At 41.5% G+C, this 25,002-nt stretch overlaps 1 protein-coding gene across 5 annotated transcripts in view; it reads right to left on the reverse strand.

The window, feature by feature from the left end:
- Positions 1-8,632: 8,632 nt before the first annotated feature.
- Positions 8,633-25,002, reverse strand: part of CDK8 (cyclin dependent kinase 8) — an 87,639-nt gene continuing 71,269 nt past the window's right edge. For 4 of the 5 annotated variants that reach the window (XM_069808111.1, XM_069808114.1, XM_069808115.1 and 1 more), the window contains 6 exons: positions 24,613-24,682; positions 23,500-23,572; positions 16,338-16,435; positions 14,854-14,932; positions 14,576-14,734; positions 8,633-9,925 (listed from right to left, as the gene is read on the reverse strand). In XM_069808111.1, coding sequence (XP_069664212.1) covers positions 9,800-9,925; positions 14,576-14,734; positions 14,854-14,932; positions 16,338-16,435; positions 23,500-23,572; positions 24,613-24,682 — 605 coding nt within the window. In that variant the 3' untranslated portion in view covers positions 8,633-9,799. The remainder of the gene's footprint in view (positions 9,926-14,575; positions 14,735-14,853; positions 14,933-16,337; positions 16,436-23,499; positions 23,573-24,612; positions 24,683-25,002) is intronic. The other variant, XM_069808113.1, reaches the window with a different exon arrangement.

Raw genomic sequence — 25,002 nt, forward strand, 5'->3', positions numbered from 1 at the left:
TCACACCTTATCCCAAAGCCCTTTGCCCAGTTGCTGTCAATGCTCTGATGCCTTTTTTTTTTCAGTGCCCTTTTCTCTGCCATACAGCCAGTCCTTTAGAAGCACACAAGGTATTTTTAGACCCAACTTTGAAGTGCTTCAGGTCTGCCATCGGGTGACTCAGCTGCCAGTGCTATCTACTTTAGTTTTACATTCAAACTGGGCAATTACAGCCCTGAACGGCTGTTTAGAGACCATACTTCCTTGTCATGCTCTCATATAGTTTGCACGCGGCATTGTCTGTAAAGAAGCGCTTTGGTACGTGTCTAACGACTTTCCAAAGCAGGTGGAGAATCAAGCCCTGGGCTGTCACACCTCTTTCCTCCGGCTGCTTGTCAACCCACCTTCCTGTGCCCTTCGTAACACCACCTTATTTCAAGACGATCTGGCACGCTCTGCCAGGGATGCTGCCCAAGATGACAGCTTGCAAAAGATTGCTGCAGGATTCGGGTCACAGCCGGAGCGTAAGGTGGCATTTTCTCCCTAATGAAAGTCTCTCTCACAGCTTTTTCCTTTCAGAGGAAGAAATCTCCACAGCTCACAGAGCCATTTGTACTGGTTTAATGATGCTCAAGACATTTATCCCGGGGAAGGTTTCTGCCTGAGCTCCCTGTTTACTTCAAGCCAACTTATTTATAACATCCCTTCCTCCAGTTCTTGAATCCTTCACCTGCACGAACATCTCCTTTAGATCATCTTTATTGAATACAGTTAAGTGTAGCTCATGGGGTTATTGAATAACAGGCATGAACTTACCAAAATGAGATAAATCACTCTCATATTAGCCTCTCTCTATTAAACACATTTCACCCTGAGGCATTTTTCCATAGAACAGATACTATATATCAAGCCTTTGAATACTCGAAGTAGCTAACGCAGGCTTCTCCCAGCAAGAAGGCACACGACGGGAATGCAGCAGCCCTCTCCGAAGGAAGCTTTACTGCCTAAAATATTTATTAGAAATAACATCCTCTGTGTGAAGCTTGAACGTTAAGAGCTGGAGATGGAGTTTTGAGCTACGTTTGCTCATATCGGATTCTCTTTCATGCGGTGCAGAATTAAACGGCGAGGTACCGCGCTGCAGTGAGTCACCACCGGTCCCCGACATCTGCCTCCGCGGTGCCCTCCCTGGGGCCACTTACGGACGTGCCCCTACCAGGCACCAGCTTTGCCCCCACAAATCAGCAGCTGTGAGAGGCGATCTTTGCCTTCTTGAGATATTTAAGCTTGATTTGGCAGAGTGGGGGGGGCAAGACTGGGAAACGCTGATGCCATTTGGGGATGCGAAGGGGACTCGGCGGCTGCGTGCTCAGCCCCCGGCACAGTGGGGAGCAGCGGGTCCTGGTGCTGCCCAGCCCCAAAACACGCCGCCTCCTCACCCGCCCTGCGGCACCCTTGGACTCATGCACCTCCAGACCACTGGTTTGCCTTTTTCTCTAGTTACTTTGCATCCCGGCACTCCTTTTAACTTCTCTTACCATGGCCTCACCTTTGGTATTTTCACAGTCCGCATCACATCCACATATTTCCTTCCCTACCTCGTGGTTTGACAGGTCTCGGGGGTTTTGGTGGATTTTTTTCCCCTCTTGCATCACCTTGTCTGAGTTGGAAGCCTGAGGGGGTTCGGTGACGGTTTATTTGGGTGATCCTGCTCCCAAACTGCATTTGCTAACTCCACACCATCGATGCTGTAAGGTCTCTGGCTGAGCTTCAGCACCAGGTCGGTGAGGTGAAGGCACAAAATCTCTTCCCACCACTTTGCCAGGGGTGTGTAGAATCCCTCCTGCACGTGTTGGTCTTCTGCAGGGGAAGTGAGGCAAAACCACCTCCCCTTTTGTGCACTTCTGTCCAGGTACACAACTTGAGGGGAACCATCAGCGGCCTCTGGCATCTCTTCTGCAATCAGAGAAGAGGGCTGATGTCTTTAGCTTGCTGGAAAATGGCCAAAATCTCTGCAGAAATCCTCTGTTGCTAACTGCTCCCATTTTCTATGATTTTCAGTAGAGCCAAAGTTTGAATTATTTTCAGATAAATAGATTCGCTGCAATACAAAGAAGAGGAAAAAAATGTATACGTATATACAGTAATCTGCCCTGATGCATCACCACGAAGATTAGTAACCTTTCAGGAACAGGCACATTCACTGGAGTATTGCTGGATCCTTGCTCCTTATGCACAGGATTTTGTTCTGAATAGCTCTTGGATATTAACTAAAATCTTATAAATAATTAGCATAATCAATATTTTAAATCCCAGCATTGTTAAGGATTACACAAGGATTGTTAAGGATCAACACAGGTGTATTTGTAACCTCAAGGAGCATAAATCACCTTATTTCAAAATTACAGTTTAAGTTGCCTCTTTCAAGGAAAATAATTTTCACAATCAATTAATTAGGTTTCCAGCCAGGGGAAATGGTTTTCAGTGTGAATGTTTAACTTTTTCTCTCTGGGAACCCCTTTAATTAAGGAATAAACTGTAAATTTGATAACAGCGATGACATCCGTATGTTATATTTAGCGTCCTCTGTCCGTGAAAGGGGCTTTCCCGCCCCGTTTTGCAATGTTCTGCAGAAAACCGTGGCGGAGACCAGAGCTGCACCACCCCTACTCCTGCCCGTACCCCCCGCACCCTTCAGGACCCCCCTCAAGTGCACAGAAGCCCACGAGCAGCATTTCTGGCTGCAGCAGCCCTGCCGAAAACAAATTGGGGTGGGAGCTCCCCTTCCATGGCCTTTTTGTTCAGACTGAGGGCTTTTGACGTGTTACACCCACTCTGTCTTCCAAAGCCAGATTCCGGCGTGGATTTGCCCCGTTCCTTCGAGGTATGTGCACGTTGCCGCGTGGGTGACTTCATTAAAACAGAAACCTCTGGGATACCGCTTCTTCTGGTTCTGAGTGAATTGGATTCCATACTTTTAAACTTCTGTGAAAAAATCCGAATAGACAAATATGACAGATAAATTTCCACGCTTACGTTTTACGTTGGTCCATTTTCACCGTCTTCTCTCCTGGTGGAAACTAAAATCACTCTCAGAGCCATCTCCTACTGTGTAATCTCTTAACCAAAATCATCCATCTCTCCTAAACACGGCCCAGCTCGCTGTTTGTCAGAGCAGCGGTTTGGTGCCTGTGTCACCAGTTTCCCCAGTGACTGCATCTCACTGTCCGCACATTCGGGGTGCTGCACTCGTCAGGCAAGGGCACGGCAATAAATCCCTGCGGGGGCTGAGACCAGGATTGCAGCTCCCGGCAAACACTTAACTTCAAGCAACACAACCCAGTGCTGTGTAAGGCAGGTGTAGACCATCAGGTGCTCTCCCTCTTTAGTCGCCCTTTGGGCAATTTGATCCGTCTTCGGGTGCCCATGCACTTTTCAGCTTTTCAGTCGGGGAAGAGGAGGTTTTCCTTGCCTCAGACCTGACCAGCAACGCCTGCGCATCCCACGGAGCCGGAGAAGCGCGTGATTGCGAATGACAGCCTCACCTCTTCACCCATGGAGCGAGGGTTGGACGAGATCTGATCAAGCAGCTGCTCATCAGCCCCGGGCGCCGACCTCTCTCCCAGCAAAGCCTCCAAGGCAACTGGGGGGATTTTCAAACCAGCTGGTTTTGTCTGGCATGCAAATAAATTGCACGGATAGCTTACATACCTGCACAGCTGGTGGTAAGGGAACACAGATGAGAAGCTTATATAAGGATTTCTAAGTTCCCAGGCTGGGGCATCACGCTCCTCTCACCTTTCCCTGATGTTCTGAAGGCAAGGTGGGGCAAAGAGCCAGGGCAAAGCGTGAAGCCTGCGCCCCGAGGACATCAGGAGCGCCCATGCTGTGTATGAGCTGTCTGCGCTGAGGTGAGCGCACCTCAAAGCGCACAGCCACCGCGGTGGTCGTTCCTGGCACCCAAACGCAGAATTTATCCCCAAAGAATCCTTCTCCACAGCTTGCTGGTTATCTCCGTGTTCTGATCTACAGGAGCACATGGCTGAAGCAGAGGTGAAGCGCGCCAAACAATTTATTCTATTCTCTTCCCTACCCAGTTAACAGAAAGAACACACTAAGGCAGAGCTTGGCTGCTGTAGGGAGCCTTACAGGTCCCTACGTATATTTGAGAAACATTATAAACAGCAAAAGAATTTTAAATTTAGAAGTTCATTGATAAGAATAGCTCTATGCACACCCTGCCAGCATCTTGTGGGAATACCAGCCAAGAAGCTGACCCTGCATCAACTGGAAACACAAACGTAGGACACGGTCAGATTTTGGCACAGTGATGCGGAAAAGGAATGAGCTCCCATTAAAGACGAGAGTGCTATTTACACCTCACAGGGTAAGACAACACCTCTTGGCTGCTCATAGAGTGCCTTTGGGATAATGGGGCCTCCCATAAGCATCTGCTCTCAGGGCTTTTCAACTCTAATCTCAGCACTCCCATAGGCGCTCTCCTTCAACAAATCCCTACTTCATCCCCTTCCCTTCCTCAGTCAGCTGGTTGCATTTCTTACATAGCTGGTGGGGTGGCAGAGAGGCTGCCGCTCTTCAAACACTGCGAGTGAAGCACCGTACAAATCCAAAGCTCCCACAAATATTAAACAAAGGCTTGCTCCGAGCACTCGGCAGCTTTTCCACATCCCAGGCTGAGGAAAACGCATCCCAAAAGCACATGCTGTAGTCTCTCCTTGGTGTTTCTGCAGGCGTGGGGTTGTGTGCCAAGATATGCCGCGCTGCTTAAATAACCAGCACTCCTGCACTAGCCCTTTTTCTCCACCTCCCCTGACTCAGGTGGAATACCCAGCCCACCTAAGCAGGACCAGAAACGCAAAGGGATAGTTAAACTCAGTGTGAGGGCCAATGAAAGACGCCGTAATCCTGGCAGGCTGAAAAGTGCTTTTCGATATCTTGTGACACGGGAGCTTTCGGAGCAGTCACAGAGCTTGTCCAGATTCCCATCCTGGGTTGGAGCTGGTGTGTGTCACCCCAGGGCAATGGCTTCATTAACATCAGTGCTGGTGCCAAGCTCTACATTACAGGACCCCTAACTAAAACCAGTCCTCTGGAGACAGCTACCTTCTGCCATCGCTGAAGCCAGCTGCCAAGATAAAGACTGCTTAAAATCCTCGAGGAGAGGAACTTAATCGCAAGAGTCCTAGTGGAAGCAGCAGCTTTGTTTCTGTTTTGCTTTCAAAGGGTAAGCACCTTTCTCTCTACCTCTCCTACTGCTAGAGCACAGTTTGTACATCCCATCATTCAGATGTCTGACATACTGTTTCACAAAGTGTTCTTTATCCAGAGCTCTGACAAGCAAATTACACTGAATTAAGCTCATCTACCTTGGTCTCAAGGGACGCTGGCGATTAAACTGTCTCAGAACTGGCATCCAGAAGCACTGTCACCACTTCGCCTAGAGGAAGATGTTGAGACGGCTGTGCTACCCAACAAAAAAAGGCTGCTTTATTCAGGGGTATAACTAAAATAACATATAGGAAGCACCACACTATTCAGCCCTTTCACAGAAAATAGGCTCAACTTACAATGGCAACAACATTGACTCCAAATGGCAGGTCTGCAACTTCACCACTGGCTCCAAGAAATGATCCATGTCTTTCCTTTCTGATAGACAATAACCAACAGGACATCCTGCAGGCTCCATCCCATCGCCATTATCCCACTCACTGGCAGTCAAACTGCTTAACCGTGCCCATAAAACCATTAACAGCCACCATACATGGAAGGTAGAGACCACAGCTTGCCTTTTAGTGAAGCCAGGATGGGCTTGGGGGAGATACCACAGGAGCTGCTTATTGTTCAAAGAGCAATTTTAGAAAGAAATTGATGGACACTGGGGAACAGCACAAGTTATTTCTTTACATAAAAACTTCACTTGCAATTGAGTCCAACCCATGTTCTCACTAACTGCCACCTCTGCTGGGGTCTGAACAGGCAAGAGACATACAAGAAGGTGAAAACAATAGGAACAGCTTCCAAGATCCTTTTTGACAGAACTTTAGGCCATGTCATATGACATGGCTAACTCCTGCACGCTTCACTCGCACTCTGCTCATGCTTTGCTGTCGCCTTGTTCCAGTTAGCAAAGGGGAGTTGAGTTGAGGTGACGCCTCTTCCTATAAAATAACATCCTAATGACCAGAAATGGTAATATCCTAACAATCAGTCTCACAGAAACGTGCTGCTCTGTGTTGTGGAGAAAGCTTTGTGCAAAGCTACCATGGATGCAGTAGCTGACCAGATACTCGGGACTTGGGCTGCTGATGGCCCTCAGCAAAGAAACACGGAGGAACTTGCTCTCTTCTTTTGGAGGAGCCCATCTACCACAAACGAGACGCCAAGGACCGCGATACCGTTGGAACAGGCGATGGCACACACCTGCCACCTGCATGAAGCATCTCCCCTGAGAAAGCAAAGCGTGGAAACATAAACCCCATAAAAATTAAGCATTACACACAGAAAGTAAAAAGGAACTTGGAGAGACGCGTTTGCTCACTCCTCTCCCGCCCTAGCTGCCCGAAGAGTTTATCGCCTACCGATGAATCACCCCAGACCCAGAAGAGACTCTGCCCAACAGTTGCTTCAGAATGAAGGGAAAAGGAAGCTGAAAGAAAACCAGAACTAACGCTGGCCTACCCCTCAGGTGGGCATCGCTTGGGCACTGCCACAAGCAATTCAGCGAGTTCATTGACTATTTTCCAATTTATATATACACACAAGAAATGACAGGACAGAACCCATCTCCTATTTCCTCCCTCAGACTGCTCCTCCCCTCCATTAATGCTGAAACCCTCTTTAAAAGGGATCATTGCAAAAGTTATTTACTTCTTCTTAAAGAAGCTGAGTTCTTATCAGGTACAATAAGTTCAGAGCTGCAACGAGCTACGCTTGCTGGGAGTGCCAAGGTGAAACTGCAATAGCGTATTTATCCTCATGATCAAGTTAAGCTTGTAGCCCATTTTCAACAGAAGCCTACTCTAGAAAAACAACTTGTTCTTTAATCAGAGCAACAGAGACAGGCTCCCAGACTCCAGCTATTCAAAATACACTCAGATTGGTCCAGATAATTGTTGGTGAAAAATGAAAAGCTTTCAAGTTCTTGTATTTAGTAACAAAAGCTAAGCCCTCAGTATTCCTAAAACCAGTATTAAAAAAAAAAACAAACAACCAAAAAACCTTATTTGATACAGAAGATCATTTATAATTGTCATGAATATGACAAGATTAACCTTATCTGCAATAGAAATATACCCCATCTTGAAGGTATTGGAGGTTATAGCAAGCACTGAAAAACCTTTTCTTTCCACAGTTCTAGAGAAAGAAATCTCAAATTCCTCCTCCAAGACATCCTCCTCCGAGACATTCCTCCTCACTGAAACATCAGAACAAATCAAATACTAAGATTTGACTTCCCTGAAGGATCTCAGTTTGTTGAGGTAATCTGCAATATGTCCACTAAAAATGGAGTAAGAATGAATTAAATTACTGTGAGGGGCAGACTATTTAGAACTAAATGTAGAGTATAATTTAGTTTCATTATAATTAGTTGATAAGTTGCATCTTCATCTCAAATACCTTCTTAATAGGAAAATTAAATTCAAGTGCAAACTAATGGCAAGAGTCCTTTTTGTCAGTTGGACGCATTTCCCTTTGCAAAAATGAAATTACCGCCAGTCTGCTACTTTTAAACAATGCAATGGAGACACCACAACATACTGGTATCAAATAAGGTTTGCATTAATCTGAATAATATTAACTATTATGGATTAATATGAATATGCATCAATAAGAATGCAAAAAATCTAGGCCAATGGTACTTTAGCCAAACAAAAGTTACTCTTGTTGCCATTTCAGTACCTGGTAAGAGTCTAGAGAGACTAAACAGGGAAGTTCAAGGCCTATATATAAATTATGGAAAGGACAAAAAAAGGCTTTAATCTGAAAAAACAAATCAAAAAAGTTTAAGGCACTCCCATAAACTGCACTTGGGTTTTTTCCTTAGTTTTAAGTCTCTACTCCCCTCAGATAATTTCATCTTCACCTCAAACACGGTTTGCATTTCAGGCTGGCTACCGATTCGGTTATTCTTTTGCCCCCCCATCAGCAGCTCAGTGCATTTGAATGGATCATATTAGTTGATATTCACACTCCATGAAGCACTCACAGAAAAAAATCCTGCATATATTGCATATATTTATGTCATAAAATCATGGAGTGGTATTGGATACCAAGATAAGAATGAGTTACAGAAACCTCAGAACTGTTCAGACAGCAACATCTCTAGATTTTGTAGATGAAAAGGAGCTGTCTGATCTATGAAACGTAGCTAGTAATAAACCCACGTTCAGTGTTTCTCCAGCTGATCAGCTACATGTACACAACAGAGGTAATGACATTTTACTAAGGCACTGCATTTTTTTCTGCTATTTAAAAAAAAAAAATATCCTTCTCAGCAGTTAATGGAAGCCTGCCCACTTGCAGGAAAAATTCCTGTCAGATACTGTTTCTCAGGACACGACCTGATACAGATGTATGATGGGGGAGCAGGGTGATGTTGCTGATAAAAAGGAATACAGGCAAAGGTCATATGCAGATTTATGAAAAATAAATTTATTACATAACACCTTGTTTTAACAATGTTTGATTTTTTTTTTTATTCAGAATACTTGTGTCATTCATGTAAAATAGTTTGATACAGTACATTGTATGTAAGTTTTTCCTCATAAATTCTAAGGCTCTCCTAACACCTTGATCCTCTGCTGTAGGAATGGCACCCCTAAACAACGTGCGAACATTTAAAAAAAATAATTAACTGAACAAAATTTTAAATCCACTACACCAAGCTGGTTCTCAAAAATCATGACAAAATATCTGAATGGATGCCGCACCTTTTCAGGAAATATCATTCATGCTTTTTTAATCCCAAAGCATGCTCACAAATCATTAACACCAACAGGAAAAAAAATAAAACACTGTCTATGACAATCATTTTAGTTTGTTTGCTGAACCAAACATGTTTATATCAATGACAACATACTTATTTTACTATCAAATAGCAGCTTTAATACCAGTCAAGTCATAGATTTAAAAACAAAACTAAAAACTTATGTTGGAAATTAATCTTTGGGACATTTGTAATTGCTGGAAAAAAATGCAAACGTTTTCATGTTCTTAAAAAAATCTCATCGTAGCAATCGTGTCGGTCATAAAACATTGATCTAGGTGGAAAATGAACCAACCCACAAAAGTCACTAAAAATAAACGTCTATCAAAATTGTCTCAATCGGAGTCACGGTTAGTTTGCTTTTTTGCCATGGTAACATATACTGTATGCTTCAAGTACCAGTTCAAAGATGTTGTGTACTATTGGTCAGATAAAGTTGTTACATCAAGAGAATTCACCACATACGACAACAAAAATGCTTGCCCCTAGCACATTTCACAGCTTCAACTGCTACAGACTGTCACTGAAAAAAAATGCATCGGTCAGTCTGAACCATGTCAAGTAAACTATGGAAGTAGCATATCCACAACACAAACTGTGCTAGCACTTTCTTTTCAAGTCTAACCCCCAAGACAGGTACAATTGGGGAGCCACTACTCCGCTCTGTGGAAGGGGGTGGATCGTGGCGATCGGACAGGTTGGAGGTGCGGTTTTACAGTACATTCTCGTGGCCCAAGCCAGGTTCCAGGCAGGCAGCTGCGCGGCCGGTCCTGCAGCATTAGCAACAGTGCATTGACGTTATTGGGATGCAGCTCAGTACCGATGTGTCTGATGCGAGTACTGTGGCGGCTGTTGGGAGGTAGTTGAATATCCCATGCTGCTCTGTGGCTGTGATGTGCTTGGTCCAGGGTTGGGGTAGGCAGCATGGGGGTTGGAACGCTGCAGAGGGGTAAAAGCAGAGGAAACTCAATCTTTCGTAACGGGTACATCGCAAGACAGTTTCACCTACTGATTTATTTCTTCAAGAGGTCCCGAGCACATGCAGTCTCAAAGCAGCTGCACTTCCAGGCTTCTTTTCACTTACTCCGATTACAGCGGGTGCAGGTATGAATATCAGGAATACCAGATTAGAAAGTGACAGTTACCACCCTTCAGTTATCCATCCTAATTACCTCCTGTGAATCTACACCCATCATAGTCAAACCTCCAGCCAACCCTCCGGATGGCTATGGTCCACCTGCATGTTGGACAAGGCTCCCACCACTCACGGCGGTGGTCTTCTCCGCTTGCTCCCTTCCCCTACCAAGAAGGTATGTTGGGGTGGGGGTCCAGACGGTGCATCTTACTGCTGATGAGCCACTCTGCATTATTCTGGAGATTTTTCTATACAAAGGATATGCTTGCCACTCTTTGTGTGACCTAGGAGTAAAGGCTGACAGCACTGTGATTATTTAGGCTAAAGTGTCATCTAGCAGCAGCCTTACGAATGAAGAGAGAGTTAAAAACAACAGCCACACGCTTCTCAGTGGAACCAGGTATTTCAGGGGGAAATGGCCACAGATTGTTGCTTGGGAGGTTCAGGTTGGGCATTGGGGGCGGGAGGGGAATATCACTAAGAGAAGAGTAGAGCACTAGAAGAACTTGCCCAGAGAGGCTGAGAAGTCTCCATCTATGGAGGTTTTTACGAGTCAGCTAAAGAAAGCCATGGCTGACCTGATTTAGCATTAGTAACAGTCCTGCTTCAAGTAGGAGATTGGGCTAGATGGTCTCCGGAGGCCCCTTTCAACCAGCATTTCTACAATTATTTGAGTGGAGCATTCATCATTGCAAGAAGCTCTGAGCAAACCAGCAACCGCCTACTTCAATTTTAATCTAAAAGTTAGTTATTTACACATCATGCATTATAAAGGAAAAAAGGACTGCATGCAAAATTTTCAATCTAAGCACATGACCAGTAGCATTTAACATTTAATTAAATTAACACAATTCCAGTACATTACTGTGCTGGTTTACATTTATGTTAAGCTTTACATACACACAAATTTTGCAGTGTTTAGAGACTGCAGTGTAACTTCTGAACTCTCGACCTTGTAAGATGTATTAGGATTTTTAGAAAAAGCTGCTTCTAGTAAAGGTCTGGAAACTTCTCTAAGGTGAATATTCCAGGACTAGGGTATTGCTACTGAGACCTGAATACACATAACTATGGTGCACCAACATCCTGAAAAAGTAAAATAGTAAAATAGCTTTACAGATTTTGTAAGTCACAACATAAAATAATAAATAACAACTCCATTTTTTCCTGCCGTTCAGCATTTAGAATGGAAGCTATCATCAGGATGCCGAGATGATGGCAGAAATGAAAAGGCAAACTCTACTTGTTAACATATGCTCACAGGACTGAGCTAATTCTCTAGGGGCGTACAGTGTAAAGGGGAAGAAATGGCTGGACCAGAACATAATGCCAGCAGCAACGAACCAGCACTGCTGAACGGCCCCGTTAACACAGTGACTGAACTTTTGTGACATTTGCCTTCACTCTTGAGAGATGGACTAAGTCACTTGTCAACAGAAGTGTCACACCTCTGGGTCACCCTACTCTTCTCCATTTAACAAATATAGGATGTACTGCAGAGAGCAAAAAAACCCTGAATATTCTTTTTGCCCAAGTGTGGCTCCTGTATGTAGGAAACTATCACAAGTTTAACCATTTAAAAACTGACCATTCATGTCAGTTGTACACACTTTCTGCATCCTGACTTCTAAGACAGTTCTTATTTTAAGACAGAGGCAATTAAAAATCATCAGATTCTTCATGACATCCAGCGCATCAAATGCCTTTTGATCAAGAAAAAATGTAAATATCTCATCCTTTCTAAATACCATTAAGCACCCAGAGGGTTATCACAAGCAAAAGCTCAGACTAGTGGAAGTGCTCCAGTCTGTTTAATCACATTGCCTTTGGAAGTGTCACACTGCAGATTTACACAAGAAGGCAAGGAAGTCTGTGTGCCATGTGTCTACCATTTTTGTGCGTGGCAGAAAAGGATACAAGGTCAACTTGCTTTGCAGAGAGTAATTTGACTTCTGAGTGGATGGAGAAACTGTCTTAGTGTGCCTTGCCCAGAAGATGGCAATCCTTCTTCACAAGCTTTATATGGGGAATTTGAACAAATTAAATGAAGAACAAAGGAACAGGTGTTTGATTAAAACAGAGGGCTGTATTGTAATATTTGTTTGCTGTCTCCTCAAGTTGCAGGATCAGAAGCAAAAAATGCGAGGAATTTTTTTCAGGGAGACCTGCTTCTGTTCCAATGCCAGCAAGCTCAGGTCTCCTCCCTTTGATCACCATGTTTTCCAGATAGCTTAATCAGAACAAATCTACCCACTGCCTTCTTGCAAGACTGGGGAGGGGAGACTTTTTTTTGAAAACCAGGTGGTTTGCCTCCTAGAGAGACAGCAAAAAGATTAGTCAGGAGCAGGCAAGTTACCAATAAGAGTTCCTGAGAAAGCAAGTAGCAGTTATCACTCTCTTAAGGCAAAAGTATTCTGAAATTATCTTTGTTGACAAGGGCTGCCGCCAGCTATAATCTTGGGATGGATGTCAGAGTACAAAAGTTTTGATGAGCATGAGCTGAAAACAAACCAACATCAACTCCTGCCGAGGCAATTTGAGTCTTCTGACTTCTCAACTAGCAAACCTCAGCTCTTGCTCCCAGAAGTGGAAGCTGAAGTTTGTTCAAAATGCCAAGCTGCAGCAGCAAAATGAGGTGAAGGGCATGTAAATAGGGCATGTAAATGGGGCTCCCTGACACAGTACATGCAACCTCTGCATCAATCTCCTTAGATATGTGACTCAACACGAGGGGAAGATTAAGAGTTATAGCTACATTTGCCTTCTTAAAAATACACACACAGAAGTGGCAGAAAGAGCCAGCTAAAAGGCCAAAACAGCGATTGACTGCAGCTTGGCAAATTGAAAGGGATGAAGCTCCTGTAAGAGAGTGCTCTGTGACGCATAATCTAACTAAAAAAAAGATGATGTTTATACTTAGAGGCACCCCACATTGCAGTACTGTAGTTAAGGTTGAACACTGTTTCAAACGGCTCTAAAAATTTACTGTGTTCAAGGAAAATAACTTGAGAACTAGTATGCTATTGATGTCCTGGAATAAGCTGAGCAAAGGCACTTGGGGACTATATGAAGGGTCTCACAATAAGGCTCCTGAAAATGACCTTACTTTACATTTTTCAGTACTTTCAAGTTTTGGCCAATGTTGGAAGTATACAGATTTATATAAGGATGAGGGTAATGCCCCTAGGCAGCCTTTGGGAATATCTGATACTCTCAGGAACAAACTCTGAAATGCAAGATTTCAAAGCCCATTGGTGTTTATGGAGAAACAGTGTCAAAATGTGAAAAGCAAGTTGACAACAGTAGTTTTACTGACACCGTTCTTTAACTCTCCCTAAGTTTTGCTACAGAATGTAAGCATAGCTAAGTGGTTTTCAATATTAGGGTCTCAGATTTAGATATTAATCTTTAAAGTAACTGAAAACACTGCTAGTAATTGCTGACTTCCCCATCTTTTGATTTCACCCAAGACACTCTTCCAACTGGCCTTCTGTACTACACATTCCATGTGAACCAGTATGTAATAGTTCCTTCAGGCTAACATTTCTACCAGCATGCCTCCTCTTGAAATCTTCTACTCCCTAGGCTTCCAAAATCTGCCACCTCTCTAACTGCTCCTATGCATATCATTTGAAGTCTTCCTTGCTCCTCCTTTGTAATTTCTTAGCTTGCATTAACTAAAGGTTCTGTCTGTAACCCTCTTCTCCCCAGTCTCCAAGAGTAACCTCATCCAAACCCACAAATACAGGCATCATTCCCTGTGATGACTCTCAGATATTCTTCTGCTCCAGACAATTTTGATTTCCTCATGTCTGACCACAAGCTCAAATGCAGGAAGGCTAGAACAGTTTTCAAGTTTTCCTAAAGCTTTTTTCCTACACTCCTCCTCATGTTCCTCACTTATTGATTGCTACCACCTCACATGTCTCTTCAGATCTGTAATACTGGTCTTCCCCAACCTGGAATCTCCCTTGGTCTTCAAAACAGAGATTATGACAGCATCACGTCAAGTCTTTCTGCTTGTCATCCAAAATACTGCTTTCCCATCCATTTGCCCAACTAAAACTTGTTCAGATTCTTATTTCACAGCTTGTTTACTGCAATATCCTTTGCTTCCTACCATTACAGGCTTGTTCAAATAAGGAATGGTATTTTTAGGTGATACAGAGCGCAGCACAACAGGCTCCTGGCCCACAATCAGCACTTCCTAACATGAAAGTAATAAATTAGTAAGTGTAATAATCTCTGATCCTAATTTCATTACTGCTAACCTAAAGAGCATCAGCATATCAATTTACAGGCAAACCATCAACTAAATACATCTGAGAGAACATCTAAAAGATGCCAAAAATACCAGTTAATACAGTGACATTTACAAAATGACTGTTTAAGTTTAAAGAAACACTGCTGTAAACATGAGAACCAGATACACAATATATGAATAAAACAAATACCTGATAGTCTGAGGTCATAATAAGTCCACCTGAGGTAGTGGTAGGAGGAACAACTCTCACTTTTTTCAGTGGGGGTCCCTGTGTGTGACTGTTGTCTTGGTTCCCTGGATGACCAGTTCCATTAGTATGGTTATTGCCCTGCTGCTGCTGCTGGTTCTTCTCAATTGTTTAAACACAAAAGAAAATTTCAACTCAAAAGCAGTACATGAAATAACATGAAAACAGGAAATAGTGTGAAAGCCAGTGAAGCGTGATGATACTGTTCTTCCAGTACTTACTTTGTCTCCTTTATCATCTGGTTCTTCTTCTGTTAAAAATTCTCGTTTTGGGTAAGGGATTTGACAACCTGCAAAAACACTGCCCCCCAAAAAAGTCTATTTATCACTGTATTAGAACAGAAGGGTTAGACCTGTAAGATTCACACTTCACCCATGCTAGTTTCAAGTTGCCTGAGCCACAGCCTAATACCTGCAACTAATGAAGAAGTTTTCCCTGTCTGTCTTTCATCATATTCTAAACTTAGTAAACCTATTCACATTTATTTTTAATCTTTGGTTGCCTCTTATACACTCATTTAAACTCCTAATAGTTTTCATGGTTTCTGGTAACTAATGACCAAACTGGTGGCTGGAAAGGTACACCACCTGTTAGATACCTGCAAGAGCACAAAGAGCTATCTTAATCCAGCTATGGTGTAATTCACAATCCCAGGACTAACTAAAAATACTCCTGGAAACTCCACTGTCTATTAATAAAAGCACCTGGAATAAAGTTTAAAAATAACTAGAAGTTTCATCTGTCAGTTCGTATCTCATGGTCTGCATGAATTTGCTACTGCTAGTGCAAGCTAATATTTACCTGCCCTTAATTAGTAGAATGTATTTATAATAAAGTCTCCATACACCTGTTAGCATTACTCATTGTGTATTCACACTAAAATGCCAACCTAAAGTTGAGAAAAGCGCCAAACACTGTCCTAAAAGCAGTTCCTGCAAAAGCAAATCATTCACATGACAACATTAAATCACAGAGACAGGTCAGGAGCTGTTATAAATAATTCAGTAGGCTTTAGTGAAATAATTTCATTTTTAATTGATTGCTTATAAATATACATACTATATTTTATAAATTCTTCCCTAGATAATGATAGAGAATCATACACAGGATGTACTAATAGCTTTCCTAAAAAGGTGTACAATCATGCTCTCTGGCTAGTCTTTTGGGAGGGGGGCTTAATTTTTAATGAAATCATTCATTGTCCCTAAATTTTCTTCCTTTTGTAAATCTCCCCGCGGAGACAAAAAAGAGGAGTGTCTACAGAAAATGGATTTAAGTCTTTAAGGATGACAGCACAGAGACACGGAGTTGACTTCCCCCACCCACTGAATTTACAACAAAGGCTAAGACAGAAAAATGTAAACTAATTAGAGAGTGTCATCTGGCATTCTGGAGCAGAGAAGTGGACCTGCGGGCACTTAGCAGTTGTCTACAAAGATCTGTAGCATGCATAATCAACCTGTCAGTGAATAACAAGATTAGTGCTGCGACTAATAGGATCAAAGTTCCATAAAGCAAAGAGATTAATAAGAATGCTACTTAATTTTAAAAACCACAAATGGCATTTTAGTGGTTATAGCTTTCTCTGGTTGTTAGACAGTAAGTATTTAGCTCAATACTCACAAACATATTTATAGCAGAGAGAAAGCATGCATTTCTAAAGCATCTCTGGATGTACTGATAGGTTAATAAACTGACCACTTACTCGGATGTGGGAAGAGGATCTTCTAAGAAATAGGGATCCTGCATAGCCTGTTCTGAGGTAATTCTCTTTATTGGATCCATAGTGAGCAATTTCTGAAGCTGTAAAAAGAAAAGATAAAAAGCACTGTTTACAGAAACTTGACTGTATTATTCCTGAAAGACAAGCTGATACAAACGTGTCTGAACTCAAAACCCTGATCATAAATGGCATAACCACAATCTTCTCTCTTGTTAAAATAGTAACTTCATTTCCCATCAAAACCCACCTATTTTTACTTGCAAAAGCCCAGGTCACTCAGTTCTAGTCACAAACGTTCTAACAAAAACATTTAAAGAGTTTCCACAATGCACCAGCAGCTTTAATCATAGAATCATAAAATAGTTTGGGTTGGAAGGAACCTTTAAAGGCATCTAGTCCAACCCCCCTACAATGAGCAGGAACATCTTCAACTAGATCAGGCTGCTCAGAGCCCCGTCCAACCTGACCTTGAACATTTCCAGGGATGTGGCATCGACCACCTCTCTGAGCAACCTGTGCCAGTGTTTCACCACCCTCATCCTAAAAAATTTCTTCCTTACATCTGATCTAAATCTACCCTCTTTCAGTTTCAAGTCATTACCCCTTGTCCTATCACTACCTGCCCTTGTAAAAAGTCCCTCTTCAGCTTTCTTGTAGGCCCCCATTAGGTACCGGAAGGCTGCTGTAAGGTCTCCCTGGAGCCTTCTCTTCTCCAGGCTGAACAACCCCAACTCTCTCAGCCTATCCTCACAGGAGAGGTGTTCCATCCCTCTGATCATCTCGGTGTGCCTCCTCTGGACCCGCTCCAACAGGTCCATGTCTTTCCTGTGCTGAGGACCCCAGAGCTGGACGCAGTACTGCAGGTGGGGTCTCACCAGAGCGGAGTAGAGGGGCAGAATCCCCTCCCTCGACCTGCTGGCCACCCTGCTTTTGATGCAGCCCAGGATAGGGTTGGCTTTCTGGGCTACGAGCGCACATTGCCGGGTCACATCCAGCTTCTCATCCACCAACACCCCCAAGTCCTCCTCTCTTTAATGGTCTGTTCACTTCCCACAAGAAGATGTAACATGCACATATTTAACCTGGTTTCTTCAACTACACTGCACTTAACAGGAAACAACCTCATATCCATCTAAATTCAAATAATTCTTAGCAATTAATAAACAAAAGTGATTCCATGTACATTAATTGTTCATTATTTAGTATTGTCGTATTAGTACATCTCCACTGTCATCCATGGTATTTTAAAGATGTTATATGAAGTCAGTCACTCCCTCCTTAGAAAATCTTTGTGCTGTAAAAGAAAGTAATCACCAACACGTTCAAAAAAACCCACCTGGCCAGATAACTTTTTATCACCCACTCCAGTGTGTGCTTGTTTATTCTGACAAATATAGACTCTCAGACACACCTGTGTGCCATGTGCTGTTCAGAAGAGCACTTGTGCAAAATCTTGAATTTTAGTTGATTTTTTTGCATGACATGATGCAAAATACCCTGGAGAAGTCTAATAAGCTGCTTCCGCCATAAGCACATCAAGTCTGAGCTCTGGTGCTTTTGCAGTGTAAAAGCCTTTATCTTTGTAACAACTGATGAATCAGGTATCAACTACATGAAAAAAAAGTCTTTCCAAAATGCCTGTGTTGGTTAAAAACAATTAAAATGACCACAAAGTATAAATATACAGAAGACAAAGCAAAGTATAATGTTTTACAAAATAGTTGAACTCAGTTCAACTAAAAATCCAGCAAAACCTTACCCTTTGAGACGGCACGTCTTACCCTCATTGGGAAGTGTTAACAGAGGGCTAAGAAGCACGCTAGGTATTTGCTGCCCGATGCCCAACTTTAAAAAATGGCATACAAGATGTTTCAGTAACAGATAGCAGAGCAAAAATCCTAAGGTAATACACAAATGAAAATTTAAGAAAATAAGATCGACCTAACCAAAGCAAAGTGAAAAATTTGTATAAAAAGAGTTACAAACATTGCTACTTAGATGGACATGCTGAGAAATGCTTAGGATACATAGCCAGGAACTCCTCTTGAGTAACTTCAAATACCAATAACAGACACGAAGTCTAAATTCAGTGCAACGTTAAAGATTGAAAGGTAATTCTAAAAACCATTTTTACTGTTTGTACTGTTTTTGCTCTTCCAATCTCATTTTGCACCTATGTAAAGATTTCAGAAGGCAGCTGGACTTTATACATTTGTCACTGCAGCATCTCAACAGTGATTTTCAATAAAAACCACACCAGAAACATCATGCTGTCTCCATGAGTTTGAAGATTCTTCTCTGTTTTACGAATAGCAGACCAGAATGATTTTATTTAACTCTAACACTGAATTGCAGTGATGCATTCTAAAAGTAAGTGTTTCATGTTCAAAAGGTCTGCTGTATGTGCATATACTTCTCCCCATCCACCCAGAAATTTTGTGGAATACGGCTGTGCTGGACAAGCAACATATACGCGCAGAACGAGGAAACCTTCAGACACTACACAGAAGAAGGAAAACAGTCAGTCTTCATGTTTCACCGCAGAACACATTGTCCAAGGCAAACCTACACCATGATGTATTGTCGAAGACAACGATCTTTAAAAGAAATGCTACACTTTCAGCCTATAGCTTTTTTTTTTGTCATGGATCTAACAAGATATGCAGAAACTACATATGTAAATAATATCCACTTTACACTTGCTATTCATGCTTTTCATGGGATTAAATTCACCTTTTTATAAAGATTCAGTGTCATGATCTATGTCTGAACTGGTCATCTCCTTTCACTAGCTATTAAGTGAGCAGACACAACCACAATGCAGACCTCCATGCTGCAGATAGTTGAAGTTAGGGAAGTACATTTTCTCTTCTCAGCCCTCAGTTTTAATGGTATGGTTAAGAACATAATAAATATGTATTTCCACCATCAATCCAGTTTTGTTTTTCACGTTGTCAACGGGGACTCACAATAAGTTATTTCAGCTCTCTGAGTCTGCATGTAGTCTTTGTAGAATATCAGTTTGAACAGAACAATTCCCATTCTCTCAAACAGCTCAAAAAGCAATTCCAGGAGCCAGAAAAGGGGAAGGCAAAAAATGAGAAAGAATTGCCAACATGCTGAAAAACATCACAATCAAAAAACATTGCAAAATTCTGGCATCATTTCTCGCAATTCAGTTGTAAAGCTGTCCGTCACATGCTGACAAGATGTGAGCAAACTTGGTCATAATCAGCAACAGAAAACAGAAACCATGAGAAAAGTTTAATGATTGTGCAACCATTATCACACAGGGGATCAAAACTCCTATTTTGCCCCCTTGTTCAGGTGCCAGCGCAGAAGTGAATCTTCCACCTATTATTACAAGTATTTTCTACCTTAAAAACTGTTCAATTAAAAGATCACCTGGCCGAATGACATAATAAAAATGCAGTAAACTATGTATCGGCAATGAATGGGACAATCGCTGCAGCTGATACGGACCACGGTAACCAAATGAAAGATGATGCATCACTCAATTAACCAGGAGCAGCCATGTACCCATTTTCTAGGGCATAAACAAATAAAGGGGGTGGGGGGGAATAATCAGGGAAGTGAAGTGGAAAAAATGTAAGCTGCAAAAGCAGGAAGGAGCCAAAGTTGTCTCATGTAACACATCAGTTCCACGTGTGAAAAAGGACCACATGCATGAATGTCAGTAAAGAGGGAAAAAGTCTGGTTAATTCAAGTTGGGAAATCAAAACATTTCATTTTTGGCAATAACAACAAACTCTGGATTTACTAGTCCTGGAATTATTAATTCTGGCATATTTTACAACAGTAGATGTAGACGGTTTATCTGTTCTCACGGAGAGTAAAAGGGCTGTGAGACAGATTGTGGAAAAGAAAGATCTTGGAGTATCTCTGGAAGAACTGGTATAAAGAGATTCACTGAACTTGTTCAGGCTGTGGTGGAGGGGCCCAAGGCATTCACCTGCAGTTCAGCCTACCCTCAAACTGAATGCAAACCTAAGGCACCTTCCAATTTTGACAGCCTCTGAACAGAGTTTTAAGATGTTACTTTGGAAAGACCAGGGTTTTTAAATGGGATCTGATTTTCAGTGAATTGCCCTGACAGACTGCAGTGGGTAGAAAACTGAGAGGATCCTATTAGGGCTAATTAGCAATAAACTTCACAGTACTTCCCTCACAATCTGTATCTGTGGGAGGTACAAAAGAACAAGGCTATGTCTATACTACTAAATACCCTGCTTTTTAGCTTGCATGACACCGACACCATCCAAATTGCATGAAGTGCTGTCTCTCGCTACCAGTTTAGTTGAGGGGAAGGTGGGTAGAGATCCAAACTGGAGCTAGTGGGAGAGGTAGCAGTTGAGCAGAGTGTTCAATCAGGACTCCATGCTCACTCACCTCCTGGTCCTCTTGTCTGGTACTAATAGATATGACCAAGGATGGAGGGGTAGTGGCCTGGAAAAGGACCATTCCTTGATTTTGCATTTTAATGTAACCACTGCTTTTTGGTATAAACACCAACATGCTGAACAGAAATGCTCAATACATTCAGACAGTTATCACCCTGTTGTGGTACCACAGGGAGAAAATGCTGTAGTAAGTGTTTTAAGCTATTCTCATGTGATTATTTTGTGTCTAATTTTGTTGTTCTATTGAAAACAATTTCTAAAATTTGCGAGACTGGGAGAGCGGATGAGAAATTTCAGGTCAGTTTGGCCAGAGCACTCACAGCTTGTAAGAGAAACTAGTTCATTCAGAGAAGGTCTTTTTATGGACTGCCAAGATGTACAGCAAAGCCTGACCTACTCACTTCTACCTGAGCTTGGTGTTGAGCCAGCAGACCGGAGAGCGGTGAGAAAGAAATAGTTGAGGAATCAAGGGAGGGGAAAAGCACTTATGTTATTTGAAGATGAAGTCACTGGCCATGTTATACAGGTTATTGCATGGAAAATGTTTTTACCTCAGGTTGCCTAGATATGATATGAAAATCTAATGCAACTGATTTTAACAGGCAGAACTGACTGAATTTTCTCAGCTGTTCACCAGTAGTCGTAATTAGCCACTGTCAGATTTTGGTACAGCAACATAAGCTTAATTTTGAGAGCTTTAGACTCCAAATATGTCACAAGTCAAATTTGTAGGTGACAAGCAGCACGTTTGTTCTCAAAGAAGGTAGAGTTAGAAAGGTAAGTACTGATGCACGCAGTTGCATAATTTTACAGAACACTGGCCTAGAGTGGCTGATGAGAGAAATTCACTCAATTTGCTTTACTTAAGAGTCAAAGGATTAGTTTTTATATCCAAACCCCATTCTATGCAAAACATCATATTCAACAGATACTTCATGTTCATTGTTTTTTGCTTGTTGAATTACTTAACATAATCTTCAGAAATATTATTTAGGCTTTGATAGGAATATGAGATATTCTCTACTTGCTCTCTCTACTATGTCAAATATATCTTTTTTTAGAGTGTGTATTCTCATACTAAAACGTTAGAACATAATGGTAAATACTAAAAATGCATTTATGAAGCTCTGTTATAAATAGCTACGTGGTAAAAACTGGATTAATTATGAGCAAAATGGGATGGACTGTTTTGCCTGTGCATAACAGGCACTTCAGTTCTTCATGTATCAACACAAACTATTTATGCATTACGTACAAATACACAGACTGCTCAGCAGCTTCCAGTTATGCTTGGATACAAAAATCCATAAAAAACAAAAATCAAAAGCCTCTACCATAGAAGACTAGTTTCCTTGCTTGAGTAAACAACTCTAGTATTTCACCAACTTTTAACTTTGGAGAACAGAGACACATCACAGTAAATTGATGCATAATGGTACAACTACCAGGTAATCTCTCACAATGATTACTTGATTCAGCTGGTTATACTTTTGGTTTTAATCTGAACCTTGAATATACATTCTATTTTAGACCAGCTGCAGTATAACTCATCTGCTTGGAAACCCCCATTCAAACTTGCTCATGTAGTATGCCAGAAGAAGAATATTGCCTCAGAGCTGCTGTGACTGAAAGATAAATTCCAAAATTTATATGGAGGAAAAACTACTGAACAGAAGAAAGACGGCTGCTTAAAAACCCGTGGGTCTGATCATCAGAGAAGGTACAGCTTCCAGTGACTTGAACAAAAGCCACATGGTCCTCAGACACCCAGGCCTCAACCATCTTCCCTTTTCTTCAATTTATTCCTCTCCTCTCCAAGATCAAAAAAGCTTCCTGTTTTCTTCCCTCACTCCTGCCCCCCCCCCCCCCCCCCCCCAAAATAATATATCTACCTTATAATTCTAGCCTGAAAACATTTCATCTGGGTTGGAAACATGAAGATAGGGAAAATGTCCATTCAGAGAGACTAGATATACTTAAATTTTTTCTTCTCCGTGTGTGTGTGTGTGTGTGTGTATATATATATATATATGTTTTATTTTAGAGACTTGAATGTTCTTTAAAACACAGAAGAAATGGCCCAATATAGTAATTTCTGAAACAACATAACGCAGGCACTTCCAGAGCTAAGCAAGTATATAATTTTAACTGGAGTCTTCATAAAAATACTTATACATTCTAGAGAGAAAATCATTGTTGTAAGAGTACTAGGATGTTTTCATAAGAAAGCTACAAAGGATTAGTGCACCAGAAGACATACTAAAATTTTCTAAACTACAGGTTAAGCCTCAATTTTTTTAAGTCTGTAAGATGTAAGCTTAATAATGAATATGTAAAAAATTAGGCATTTAGGAATTTTTTTAAAAATAAAAAATAGGCTATTTAAAGTATGCAAAGCAGCAAAATGGCTAAGAGTTGCAGCAACACTGCAAATATAATTATAAACTAAACATGACTTAAAGACTGAAAACTTCTGATATACTTGATACAGAACCTAATCCAGTGAATGACACACAGAATCATTTTATCAACGTGAGAAGATAAAGTGGTTTTGCAAATCTCAGACTGCAGAATATCAGTTATTCCTAACTTTATTTATAAAATACAGTATAATATTTATAAGATAAACTTAGTCACAGAATACTTAACACTAGCTCAACTCTCAGCTTGAACATCTGTAACTTATATGAGGGTTTTGGTTTTTTATGCGTGCAGGAACTTACCAAGTGAAATGCCTTACTATCTGGTTTAACTTTATGTTTTTCCATATATTTGATAAGGCTGCAGTTGGTATACCTAGAAAAGGAAAAAAATGTGACATTTCTAATATGCAAATCACCGATACTGCAAAGCTTTCTTAGTAGTCACAAAACTTATTAATAAGAACAGTTTAGTCTCTTGCTAATCCACTAGGCAGGGCAAAACCACAACTACTAACATCAGAGATTGCTTAAAAATCAGACAGTACAGAAATGCATTTCTTTCCCTCACATGCTTGTAAAAACACATCACATCCACACAGAAAGAACACTTTTAACCCACATGCAAACTATCACGTGGATTTAAACTGCCTTTTAGCAGTTTTACTACTACACAGTTTCATTCTGTATATTTCTAATGCCAATAAACATGGAGATAAATACTAAGCCCATCTTAACACTCTCCTACAATGTACAGGTTGCTACAAGAACATCCATAAATTCACTTTTTTGAAGAGGAGCTCAGAAATAAGGTTTCTAAATGGTTACAATAGCATGGCAGGTGCAAGAAATGTATGTAACAGTACAGCCCCAAATCCCTCAGCATGGAAACAAGGCAACAGGGTTAGGGTCTTAGGTGCAGGTATTAGACTTCGGCAATGTGACAGCAAAACTGAGAGGTATTCTTTTCTTTAGTCTTCATAAGCTACCCTAGATACCAAACCTGACAATTATACCCACTGTTTGCTGGAAACAGCATAAGGTCACCAGATCCCTTTTATGCAGCTATCACAGGAAAATTGTTTCCAGTACCTCCAGTTTGGAAACAGCTGTGACAAACTGTGCTTAGCAATCTTCAGAGCTGTGTGGGGTCTTACTGGCATCACGCATTTCACACCTGCCACCTTCCCATTTACAGCGTCTCTGGCTACTCTTCTGATTCACACCACCTTGACAGGCCAAGTTCACCATTATGAAACTACTTTATTTTTCTTTTTTTCACAATCTAAGTCATAACCATTTCATAGTCCTTGTTTGGCATCTACATAGAAAACAACCTGAGCTACAAGAAATTTAGGGTAGGAGAAAGAAGTAAAACATACTTTCTTAAGAAAGCTCAACTCAAAGCAGACTTACGTGTTTCTCCGGAAATCTTTCATTAAAGTTGAATGTTCAGGCATCTTTTTTATGTCTTCCCAATCTTTATCTGCAAAATCAATATTTATTAATACTTTTTTTCCTTGCCCCCCCCCCCCAAGTAAAACAAAGCCTTTCCAAGTATTTCCATAGCCTTGATTTGTTTTGGCTTTTTTTTTTTAGTCTGCTTCTCTAACCTTGCAGTTACTTATTTCTTTGTACTACTTGGCTCATATTCCTTCGTCACCTCTTCACAATAAATCTTCACCATACGAACACCTAAGAAGTTCCAGTTCAGGCTGATTAACTCAAGAGCTTTAAAAAAAACAGTTGCCAGCTACAGTGAAGATCACCATATGCCCAAAAGACAACATAGAAGAAAAACACGTC

The sequence above is a fragment of the Haliaeetus albicilla genome, chromosome 20, assembly GCF_947461875.1.
Source record: "Haliaeetus albicilla chromosome 20, bHalAlb1.1, whole genome shotgun sequence".
Lineage (NCBI taxonomy): Eukaryota > Metazoa > Chordata > Aves > Accipitriformes > Accipitridae > Haliaeetus > Haliaeetus albicilla.